The following is a 12,162-nucleotide window of genomic DNA, read 5'->3' as shown; positions in this document are numbered from 1 at the left end:
AGAATGAGGCAAACGGGTCCTTACCTGCTCCTCCGCCACCCTGCCACTGTTCCAGTCATGGTGCTGTCCTTCCCAAAAGGCTATGTGACGTTGTGTTGCGTTGACCATTTGCATGGTCACCATGGTGTTGCAAATGGTCACGATGCAGGGTATTGCAAATGGTCACGAAGCAGCCGTGTTCGGGCTTTGGGGAAGGATAGTGCCAGGACTGGAATGGCAGCAAGGTGGAGGAGGAGCAGGTAAGGACTGCCATGCCTCCATGTCAGGAGAAGAGAGCTGGTCTTGTAGTAGCAAGCATGATGTCCCATTAGCTAAGCAGGGTCTGCCCTGGTTGCATTTGAATGGGAGACCACATGTGAGCACTGTAAGATATTCCCCTCAGGGGCTGGAACCGCTGCTCTGGGAAGAGCAGAAGGTTTCAAGTTCCCTCCCTGGCTTCTCCAGGATAGGGCTGAGAGAGATTCCTTCCTGCAACCTTGGAGAAGCTGCTGCCAGTCTGTGAAGACAATACTGAGCTAGATAGACCAATGGTCTGACTCAGTATATGGCAGGAAGGGCCCGCTCAACCACTGATGCATCAGTCACCTGAAACCATCCTTTTGCTTTATTTGTACCATAATTAGCAACCACAGTGACAGCAATCATTGCACTCACTCAGTACAGCCTTTTCTTGTTTCCAGTCATTCTACATTGCTCTGCCCTTAAAATCTTCTGGGCTGAATACAGTATTCTATACTTTAAAATGTCAAAACCTGTTATTAGGATGAAATCCAACCAAATCTATGCAGCTAAGTATAATTATTTATAGGAGGAAAATGCATGAAAGCAAATTCCTTCCCCAGTTTAGCTGGGCTCTTGTGCTGCACTGGACTTAGTCTAATGATTAATCTCAGTATCTGATCTGAAGGAATGTGAGGTATCCGCCTTGCTGAAGCTAAGCAAGTCTGACTCTGGCAAGTGCCTGGATGGGAGATAGCCTGCGATCACTGTCTTGAGTTCTAGCATGGAAGGAAGGCAGGATACAAATGTAATAAATAAGGATCTAAATCTGGCTCTCGCTGCACACTCGTACAGTCCTACTGAAGCATGGTATGAATGCTTATGATATGCTTTTCAGGTATGTGAACCTGTAAACCCTTGCAAAGACAAGACACATCATTGCCATAAGTCAGCAGAGTGCATCTATTTGGGGCATTTCAGTGACCCCATGTACAAGTGTGAATGTAGGACAGGCTATGCTGGTGATGGATTCATCTGTGGTGAAGATTCTGACCTGGATGGATGGCCCAATAATAACTTGGTCTGTGCTGCCAATGCTACTTATCACTGCATAAAGGTAAGTGAACAGAGGTAATGGAAATGTCATAAATGACTTAATGGGTAGTCATTAGGGGAGTCTATTGATGTTTACCAGAAAATTACTATTCCTGAACCATTTGTCAGACTGCTGTTGTAATGATTGAAATAATTCTGAGGGAAACATTTCATTGTTTTAGCTATATCTTGGTCTCTGGAGATAATTTGCAGTTTTAGGCTGTACCATCTTGCATGCAGAAGAGGTGATTTTTGTCCATTTCCCTCTGAAGCACACTGTGAATACAAAAAGATGTCCCGTGGGTCATGTATTTTCATGATGCACACGGCACACGTCTTCTTTGGAGAAACAGGAGGGGGAAAGCAAAGAGCGAGCTGTTGCTCAGCTGGCAGGCCCTCTTTTCCTCAGGGAGGGAGATTTGTCTACCCTTCTTCAGTTACAGCTGTGCCTCTGGTATAACTCCTACCAAAGTTCTCTTGTTCCCAAAATAGCTCCCATTTCATCCAGAGACCCAGAACTCTATTCAAAGTATAATTCATTCTCTTTTTTTCATAGAAAGTTTGATGCCCCTCCGTTCATACATTTTATTCCTGATTGTTCTCCTTATAGAGGGATTATGTGCTTTATTACAAACATCAGAAACTGAAATATATGTTTATAATTTGAAAACTCAATGAGGCTCTTCTCATGATTGGTGAGAAGAGCCTCTAGGGGGTTTACGAGGAGAGTAGGCTAAGCCCGCTCTCCTCGCAGACAGTCTGCTCTGGACAGCTGCAGTGGCCGCCTACATGACTGCCAGCTCCATTACGGAGCCGGCGGGGGCTGGGAGGATTGGAGACCACGCGGCCCCCAGAAGCTCCAGTATGCCCTGCTCGAGCGTGCAGGGCATACTGGACAGACCCCTGAGCCGGGAGGCTGCTTTTAAGCCTCCCAGCTGGGGGTCTACTCATGAGTAGCCACGGCTACTCATGATTTTAAAAACCAGGGTTGCGGAGTGCTCGCTCCACAAATCTGGTTTAAGGGGAGGGGTAGTTAGGCGGGTTAACCTCCTGGAAGCCACCGGGCTCACCTGAGAGCCTGGTGGCTCACACGGTCAGGCAAAATTGGGCTAGGCTCTCCTAGCCCGATTTCACTTGATCATCAGAATAGCCTCAGTATGGATGACTGCAAAATGGAATTGGGAATGAGTTTCTCACCTCATGAAGACAGTACTAGAGGTTCACTGAGCATACAACTTTGATGTTGAACTCTTTGAGGTAATTCACGCAATCAAAAACTGTGTTCCACCCGGGTTTGGGAACTGTGTGTGCTCCCAGTTTTCGGATATGTGGAAGCAAGGGAAAAGGAAAACCTGGGTAGAGGAGACTGTGTGGAAGCAAGGTAGAAGGAAAAGCTATTCAGGTTTCCCTCTTCCCTTGCTTCCACACAATCAAAAATTGGGAGCACACACAGCTCCCAAACCTGGGTAGAACACAGTTTTTATGGTGTGAATGATCTCTTTCAGTCCTGGTTGATACTGGCCATGGTTGAGCCTCTGTAGCCACCTCTGAGATTTCTAATATGCTCCCTGTTGAGATATAAAGTTTTCCATCTTTGATGGCCTTCAAGAAGGCCTTGTGTTTTAACCGGACCTTTAGTGGTTGTTTAAGTGCATTAACTGTTTTAAATTGCTTTTATTTGTTTTGTATCACCTTGAAATATTATTATTTGGTGGTATACAAATGTAATAAATAAATACATATCTGCTCATCTGTTAATATGGCAAACCTGGCATTTACAGTTTGTATTTGGTGTTCTCTCCTCGCCTCCTGCTTTTGTGGGGGAGTTCTTATCATTGGGACATATTGAGGCTATTCTCATGCACAGTGGAAAGCTGGCCAAGGGAGACCAGCCACAGTGGGAACCGTGCAGCTTCCAGTGGCAAGCTCAATTAATCCCTCCCCCCATGAGGTTAGCGGAGCAAGTGCTCCGCTAATCCCATTTTCCTGCTTGTGTGTCGCCACAGCGCAGCTCTGTGCCATGGTGACTCACTAGTAGTCCCCGACTGGGAGGCTACAACAAGCCTCCTGGCGTTGGGGGGGGGGGTGGTTTTCAGAATGCCCTGTGTACTCACGCGGGGCATTTTGGAACTTATGGCCCCTAAACCTTGCCGCCCCAACTGGCTCCATGACGGAGCCAGTAATGGTATGGGCAGCCGATCTGACCGCCCAGGGCAGGCTCCCTGCTTGTTTACAGCGAGAGCAGGCCAAACTTGCTCTCCCCGCAGAAACCTCTTAGGCTCCCCACACTGCTTATGTGGAGAGCCTTATTTTATGTGATTCAAGAAGCAATACGCAAGATTTGCTTTCATTAAGAATACAACATGTTTAATCTTTTAGAAGAGGCTCTTTCCAAGAGCTCAGCCCAGTATTTTTGCAATATGAATGTGGATTTAATAGAGGTTCCATGTCTTATTTGAACAACCTAGCCAAACTGTCAGATAGTAACCATCATTGGACATCATTCCAATTTAGCAATATAGTCCAAAAGATTGCCTTTCTTTATCACCTAAAGTGGATGGAAATTGAATTGAGCACGTATGTATTTTTATTTCAGGAGCAAATAAGCATTCTAGAATTCTTCAGAGTTCCAATTTTGAGCTTTCCAAACTCTAGGGTCATGCACATGACCAAAAACACAGGTGGGATGGAGGGATGGTGGGGCTACCTGCACATGACTGATTGCTGTTTAAAGGCTCTGCCACTCGCTACAGCACACGATCAGAGCTGCAGTGAGCAGCAGAACAAGGAGCCGGAGGAGGAAGTCCTCTGGCATCCCTGAATACACCACGCCAGGAGCACGGTGTATTGAGGGATCCTCCTCAGCCGGGTGCTCTTGCCACCTGGCTGTGTGTGTGTGTGTGGGCTGCCTGCAGCCCGCACACGCACACAACCCCAAACCTGCAATAAAGGGCACACTTTTACCTTTTAACCCAGGTGAAAGCCTGGGGTAAGTTCCTGTGCTTGGGACTGAGGCTGCACCAGGATCAGGCTCGATCCCAATGCTTCACATTGGCAGCCAAGCCAGGCTGGTCTGCCCAAGCCTGGTCTTGGCTGATCCTGTGAACTGATCGTGTGTTTTACAGTGAGACCTACAAACCTTTAACCAACATTTAGAATTCTCACGAGTTTATCAAGCAGTGTTTTGTACCAACGTTGGGTTGTTTGTGTGTATAGGATAACTGCCCTCTCCTGCCTAATTCTGGGCAAGAAGACTTTGATAAAGATGGAAAAGGCGATGCCTGTGATGAGGATGATGATAATGATGGGGTAGAAGATGATAAAGTAAGTGGATTCTCTTCATTAAGACATCCTGTTCTACAGAAGAAATAGATATGGTGTCATCAAGAAGCTCTTGGCATCTTTGTTGTGTACCTTTTAAACTAGGGTTATTTGATATTGGGACTATTTGGACAGAGCTGGGATTTCCACACTGTTTTTACAAATGTCACTAAATTATACAGGCTCCCTTTTAAAAAAATAGGACAGTGCGTGGATCTAAGCCAGTTTGGGGGATGTTTTGCTGAACATCTGGGGAAAAAATTAAAACTGAAGACACTAATTTTTGAAGAATAAATTATGTTTATCTATTCAGGATGTTCTTTGCATAACCAGTTTGGTGTGAGCTATTATTATTCCCACCTGGGAATCTTAATGGGAACATGAGTATTTTAAGCTACAGAAGGGAACAATTATTACTGAGCACATAGTATCTCTGAACTATGTTGATATGCCTTTGTGTGTGTGTGTGTTTTTAAAATCTTGTTTCTTCTTATAGGACAATTGCCCTCTTCTTTTCAATCCCCGTCAACCTGATTATGACAAGGATGAAGTTGGTGACCGTTGTGATAACTGCCCCTATGTGCATAATCCCGCTCAGATTGATACTGACAACAATGGAGAGGGTGATGCATGCGCAGTGGATATTGATGGAGATGGTACATTCTTATTCATTCTCCAAATATTTTGTTTTTAAGTCAGCATTGTAGCAACCGATAAACTATTGCTCTGTATTAAGCTCTCTCCCTTGTGAACAATGACTTTACCTCAGTTAAAGGGAAGCCCAGCCTGGGTTAGACTGCGTGTGAGAACTGCCAGGATTGGGCCCAATCCTAGTGGGGCATCACTGCCTTGTCCTGCTTCTTAGCCTGGCTTTTAGCTGAGATTCAGGGAGTGAGCTCTCCCTTACCCTTGGCTTCCTGCTAATGTGTGACCTCAGGATGCTTCTAGCCTGGTTGCACACAGAGACGGGTGCCTAGAACACCTGGAGGAGAGCTGGTCTGGTGGTAGCAAGCATGACTTGTCCCCTTAGCTAAGCAGGGTCCACCCTGGTTGCATATTAATGGGAGACTAGAAGTATAAGCACTGTAAGATATTCCCCTTCGGGGATGGAGTCGCTCTGGGAAGAACATCTAGGTTCCAAGTTCCCTCCCTGGCTTCTCCAAGACAGGGCAGAGAGAAATTCCTGCCTGCAACCTTGGAGAAGCCGCTGCCAGTCTGTGAAGACAATACTGAGCTAGATTGACCAATGGTCTGACTCAGTATATGGCAGCTTCCTATGTTCCTATGAGGAATCCCCCAATGCGTCATGCATGACTTATGGTGCACTGTGGGATCTCTGGAGGCTTGGACACGTCACCCTGGCCTCTGTAGCTCCATGCTGCACCCACGCAGTGCAGATCTTCTGGGAATGCAATCCATACTCCCAGCAAGGCCAAGTGTCCATCTGGGGGGAAGATGAATTAAACAAACCTTCCCCTCCACCCGCCCGGTTACATGAATGACTTTGGTATCTTATATATAAATATAAGGTGGCTAAGAAATAGTAAAACAGAACCTCAAAGTGCAAAACATCATTAAAATAATTGAAATATTTCATTAGAAAAGAGCTATTAGAAAATATACAAAATCCAATTATTATAATTAAGAACACTTGCATACTGTTCTTTAACAACAACAACAACAACAACAAAACCTCAAAGCCATTTACACAGGGGGAAAAATAAGCTGGTTCCCTGTCCCAGTTAAAATATGAAACTCTCCAACTCAAGGAATATTCTCAAAAGGAACATTTTAAAAGGAACATTTTGCATAATCTTTTAAATCTTGCAGACTTGGAGTCTGGTGAGCTTTCCTGGACCATTCTGTAATCCTTGAGGCAGTAAAGGAAAGAGCATATCAGGTTCTCCTAAGCAATTCCTAAGCAGGGCTCTCCAACAGGTCTTAATGGGCAAGGCTTATATTAGGAGGAGTACTATCTAAGTATTGCATCCATTTGATATGAAACATTTGAGTAATACAGTATAATATGGCATGAAAGTATAAATAGTGGTCTAGTAATAGCCATCGCCTGTGGTAATTATTTATGTAGAATGTGCCTACATGAAGAACCACGCTTGATGTGCCAGCCAAATAAAATATCTTCACCCAAAATGTTTGCCAAAATGCACTGGGAGAGGAAGGGAAAAAATATTTGGATGTTAGAATAATAAGGATCCCATATTACATTTTGGTCTTGGGAGAGGAAAAAAAATGTCAATAGTGACATTAAACTGGCAAAACGGACCTGAACAGTAGCCCAGTACTGAAAAATCTACCAACCCAAATGCCTTTGGTGTTTTTGGAATGCCTCTAGGTTTGTGGGTTTTGGCATGAATTGGGAGCAGAAGCAGCAATGTCCTGAGAAAGGATTTTCTGCAGCATTTCCTGGTAATTTAACTGGGGAAAAACCTGTTAGATGTTGGATTGGATTCAGCAAATGTGCTCTGGTGATTGGGGCCCCAAGGAGCAAGGGAGACACACTGAGGGTTGCTCTAAGCAGTCAGGGCTTGCCAGGTTCTGGCAGGATGGGAAGAGAGGCAGGGATACAAGGGTGGCAGGATGAAGAGAAGGCAAGCACTGGGAGCATAAAATCTCTTCATCTATGTCAAGACTGGGCAGGCCCAGAAGAGCTAATGAAAGCTTTAACTCTTCTACTAGGTCCTGTGAATGGTGTGGATGCTTCTGAGATTGGTAGTTTTTTTTCTGATTCTGCAAGTCGTGGTTGCAGTCTCGGAAGCAGGGGTTGGGGCCATTCCATTTTCCAGAAGCAACCACACCACTCACAGGACCTAGGAAGAGAAGTAAAGTGGCGGGGGGCAATTTAAAATCTCAAGCTATGGAAGATAGCTTACTGTGTGTGTGCTTCATCATGTTCCAGAGGAAGCAGTGGAGCCTGTCTCCTGACACTACTCAGTTACAAGGAGAGGAGGAGGAGGAGGAGGAGGAGGAGGAGGAGGAGGAGGAGGAGGAGGAAATAGTTCTACATGACATGACAGTTGGCAGGGTTTGATACTGCCCCTCCTGAGATTGCCAGGATCGGGTCAAGTTACATTCCAACATTTTTGGTGGTACGGAAGCCTAATGTCTGGAGGGATGGCAAGATATATAAATGCAATTAAAATGATTCCCGGCCCCAAAGTTCATTTGTGTTTCTGTTTAAAAAAACTCTGCACATTGATAATATTATAAATGTCTCAAAATAACAAGCGAGACATGTACGGCTTGTGCTAGGCTCTTGGATGCTGCTCTGCATGCATGGGGTCCAAACATCTGGCATTATCTGCATTGCTTTTTATCTTGGCAGATGTTTTCAATGAACGCGATAACTGCCCATATGTCTACAACACAGACCAGAGAGATACAGATGGGGATGGAGTTGGTGATCACTGTGATAATTGCCCACTGGTGCACAATCCTGATCAGGTAACTGAATCAGCACTTCTCTACTGGGAGCTGAACGGTTCATCAATGGCATCATCTGATGATGGCATCACTGTAAAGGTGCCATAGATTGCTACACTGTTTGTGTCTTGGTAAAAACTTGTTTTTGTTTGCCAGAAAGGATGTCATTCATGCTATTTCTCTCCCGCCCCCACCTCACTTTTCAAGACACAAACTCAACTCCAGCTGACGGGGAGAGGAAATGAAGACTTTGTTGTAGATACTCTGTATTCTCGTACTCTCTCCCCTTCTGTCTAGGGAGGGAAACCCTTTCAAGATCTAGGGAAGTGAAGGATGTAAGGGCTTCTGATAATGATCATATGTAGTAGCAAAGCCTGCAGTCTTCCACCCCTCTTCCCATTAGAACCTCTCCCATCTGAGGGCGAGGTTCACATATGTATTGCCTCATGAAGTGAAATAGCCATCACACATTAAACACTGCAGATGGAGATTCCATATTACCTCACACCAACTCAAGCACCATACTTTCCCGTGGAGGCAGTTCATGCATTCGGTTGCAGATTTATTGAGTGATGCCTTACTGAGTGATGTGCATTTTTGTGTGAATTAGGGATGTACACGGAACCGGTCTGGTGCTACTTTTCTGGAGCACCAAACCAGTTCCATGGACCGACGTCCGAGCTGGTTCAAACATGGTGTATGTGGGGGGTTCCCTTAAGAGGCAGGGAAGGTGCTGCCTACCTGCCAGGCCCGACCCCACAGCTCTTTCCCCGCCGGCACTTTCTCCCAAAGTTGGTGCGCAGGGCAGCAGCATCCCTCTCTGTGCCCCATTTTTTGTTGCCATTAAAATGGCCGACGTGTGTGTGTGCCATGCACACGTGCGCTGGCGATTTGCATGGTGATGCAGAATGGGGCACAGATGACGCTGCTGTCCCACACAACAGCTTTTGGAGTGAGGGCTGATGGGGCAAGAGCAACAGGGCAGGGGATGGCAGGTAGGCACTGCATTCCTTGACTCTTAAGGGAACCCCTCCGCCCTCCTGGGAGTGCACTGAACCGGTTCTGTGCACATCCTTAGTGTGAATCAGGCCTGATTGTGTAGGGCAGTCAGAGTGTTGGCCTTGTTTCTCTCAGTTGTCTTTGCCCCAGACCCCACCTCCAACATTGAGGAAAGCATTCACCTAACATTGAGAAAAGGAAATGGCATTTGCTAAACTGTAAATATAACATCATTGCCCATTTGTCATAAAGAAATCTTATTCATTCATGTGCACTAGCACAGCTCTTCCTGGTTGATCAGCGTCTCATGAGGGATGGCCCAAGATGGCACTTCTCTTGGTGATGATAACAATATAATAAACTAAATAATTGGTCACTTGCAGCCCTTTAATGGTTCTGCTGAGGCAAAATGCCTGAGGCAGATTGCCTCACTCTGCCTAATGGTAGGGCCAGTCTGGGGGTAATAAAAGAAAAAAAAGAGGACCAGCATTTTTATAGCTCCTTGGGGCAAACAAAAAAGGTGTTTCCGGTTCTGTCATGACAGACAAAGAGACAAAGAGACAGACAAAGTGACAGACAAAGAGACTGAAGGTAATCTGCCCATGCAGATTGGTGTACTATGGTGTTCTAAACAGCTTCCACCAAGCTGCCTGATGCTGATGCAGAGAAGGATGAGGAGCATGCTTTTTCTGTGCATATGAGTGAAACAAACTATGCCTGTTTGAGTGTGGGCAGTTAGTGTGTGTGTGTGTGCGCGCGCAAGCATGTACACTTTTTTATTTGGTCCACCAAGCAATTTTAAATTCGTAACATAAGTCCCAGACCAAAATGGACTACCCAGCCTTTCTTTATAGCAGTGCCATGTTCTACTTATTCACTCTATTCTGGAAGAAAAACCACCCAGTTTACATAGAATTAAGACTATTTTGTCCAGTAACCAAATGAATGATTATATTGAAGACAAATATTAACAACAAATTGCACAATTTAAGGGGAATTAATGCTCAGGTTACTAAAGAGCAGCTTTTTCAAGTTTTCAGAGCTCCAATGCTAAATATATTGCTTTTGTTTTGAGTGGATAGTCTGGAATTTCTAATCATGCAAAGTTATTGCCTCCGGCTTCTCATGGCTTATAAAAAACTGAACATAGCTGAGGTCAACAACAGCCACTCATACCTTAAGAATGTTGCCTAAACAAGAGCAGTTTCTCACAAGACAACCCAGCTTTTCTCATCTGCAACATCTTACTAAGTGACCTGAGGCTAGAATTGAGATCTGTCAAGGTCAAGGGCTTTCTGTATTGACACTGGCTTCCTTAAAATGATTGTATCATATTTTCATCTTGTAGTCCTCTTAATAGATGCTGGGGGACAGATGCCAAATGTTTTATACTGTCAAAGCAGATACAATAAAAGTTTACTAGGTCTGAGCTAGTCAAACTATTTTTAGGATTTCCTTCAGTTGTATTCATCCTCCGAAACTGATGTGAGTGTTAAGACCTGGAGCTACCAGAACAGCATGTCTTTCTCTAGCACCATTAAATGACTTGCATTGTCCACAGTTTACAAAACCTTTTAAAAAATAATTTAGGATGATGTTCTATTGTGGCACATAGGAGATATATATATGCTTTTTGTTACCACTATTCAGCCTCATTTAAGATTTCTTTACTTCATGAGCTGAGCTTCAGTGAGTGGGGGGTGGGATTTTAAAATCTTGTATTGGGGCCCACTCCAACCTTGCTACTCCCCTGTTTCTCACTGTATGAATAGCCTTCTGTGTTGCAACATTACAACCAGTCTTCATGCTTCCATTCGTCTCACTGAGTCTAGGCCTGGCAAATAGCTATATACATCTATGCTAAGAAGTTCTGTGACAGTTGGTAGACTTGTCTCAGAATTGGAAATTTTTCATCAAACATTTTGTATAAACCTAATAAGCTTTCAGGATGAGATCCCCCCCCACCCTCCCAATTTTCAAAACTGCTGCCATCATACATAGTAGTATCTGAAGAAAACTACTAAAACACTGTACTGTAGTTATGTGATTAAAAAAAAAATCTATGTGATGCTTGCTTTTTTACTTGATTGCAAAGATTTCAATCCTGTTATATTTCCCCCCACTTTAGACTGATGTGGATAATGACCTGGTTGGTGACCAGTGTGACAACAATGAGGACATAGATGAAGATGGTCACCAGAATAACAAAGACAATTGCCCTTACATTTCCAATTCCAATCAGGCTGATCATGACAAGGATGGTAAAGGAGATGCTTGTGATTCAGATGATGACAATGATGGTATCCCAGATGACAGGGACAATTGCCGCCTCACATTCAATCCTGATCAGAAGGATTCTGATGGTAAGATTGCACAACAGTGTCTGATTGTTCTTATAGAGCTCCATCTTATTTTCCCTATCCACTAAAACAAGTGGCTTCTTAAGCAAGAATTCACACAGGATAACATCAAGATTCTCTAATTCTAGGCTGAGCCTGTGTGTCAGGAAGACAGCTGCATGTTTACTTGTTTATATAACTGATTAATCTGTTTAGGTGACGACATTCACACACAAAGTGAAACAGGAGGTTGACGAACCTGCAGTTTCACTTTGAAACCATGAATTGCATCACAGTCGTTTGTCCAACTGCAGTTCGGCAGCCTCCAGTTTCAGGGCAGAGTGGCACCTCCCTGCTCTTGGCTGCTGCCAAGGCTGTATGTTAGCAAGCTCCGTAGCCAGACTGTAAGCAAAGGGTCAACACATAACCAGAGCTGCAAGGGGAGGTGCTGAGTGTGACCGTACCTTTTTGGAATGGTCTGCCCACCCTCGACATGGAAAGGGCATTTAAATCACTTTAAATGCCATGCCAGCACTTCTTCTGACAGCGATTGTACTGCCCACCTCCTAAGAGCCCCACAACAAAACTGTCCAGCACCAGAACGATTCTGGGGGGAGGGCGGTTATTGGAAGGCACTATTTCCCTGTTATTCAGGAAAAGGAAAGGAATATGATGATTTCCTGGGAGGGGTTATGTATATGAGGGAGGGCAAAAGACCCAGGATGTGTGTGTCTGTCCCACTGTGACC

At 44.7% G+C, this 12,162-nt stretch overlaps 1 protein-coding gene across 1 annotated transcript in view; it reads left to right on the top strand.

The window, feature by feature from the left end:
• THBS2 (thrombospondin 2) overlaps window positions 1-12,162 on the top strand; it is a 59,065-nt gene that overhangs the window by 27,587 nt on the left and 19,316 nt on the right. Inside the window, exons 12-16 of the mRNA XM_053297232.1 lie at window positions 1,118-1,336; window positions 4,531-4,638; window positions 5,132-5,291; window positions 7,979-8,097; window positions 11,204-11,438. Of these exons, the coding sequence (XP_053153207.1) occupies window positions 1,118-1,336; window positions 4,531-4,638; window positions 5,132-5,291; window positions 7,979-8,097; window positions 11,204-11,438 (841 nt within the window). The remainder of the gene's footprint in view (window positions 1-1,117; window positions 1,337-4,530; window positions 4,639-5,131; window positions 5,292-7,978; window positions 8,098-11,203; window positions 11,439-12,162) is intronic.

This window comes from Hemicordylus capensis, chromosome 1 (assembly GCF_027244095.1).
Source record: "Hemicordylus capensis ecotype Gifberg chromosome 1, rHemCap1.1.pri, whole genome shotgun sequence".
In the NCBI taxonomy this organism is placed as follows: Eukaryota; Metazoa; Chordata; class Lepidosauria; order Squamata; family Cordylidae; genus Hemicordylus; species Hemicordylus capensis.
The sequence above is the reverse complement of the archived record's forward strand: the minus strand, read 5'-3'. Positions and strand labels throughout refer to the sequence as shown.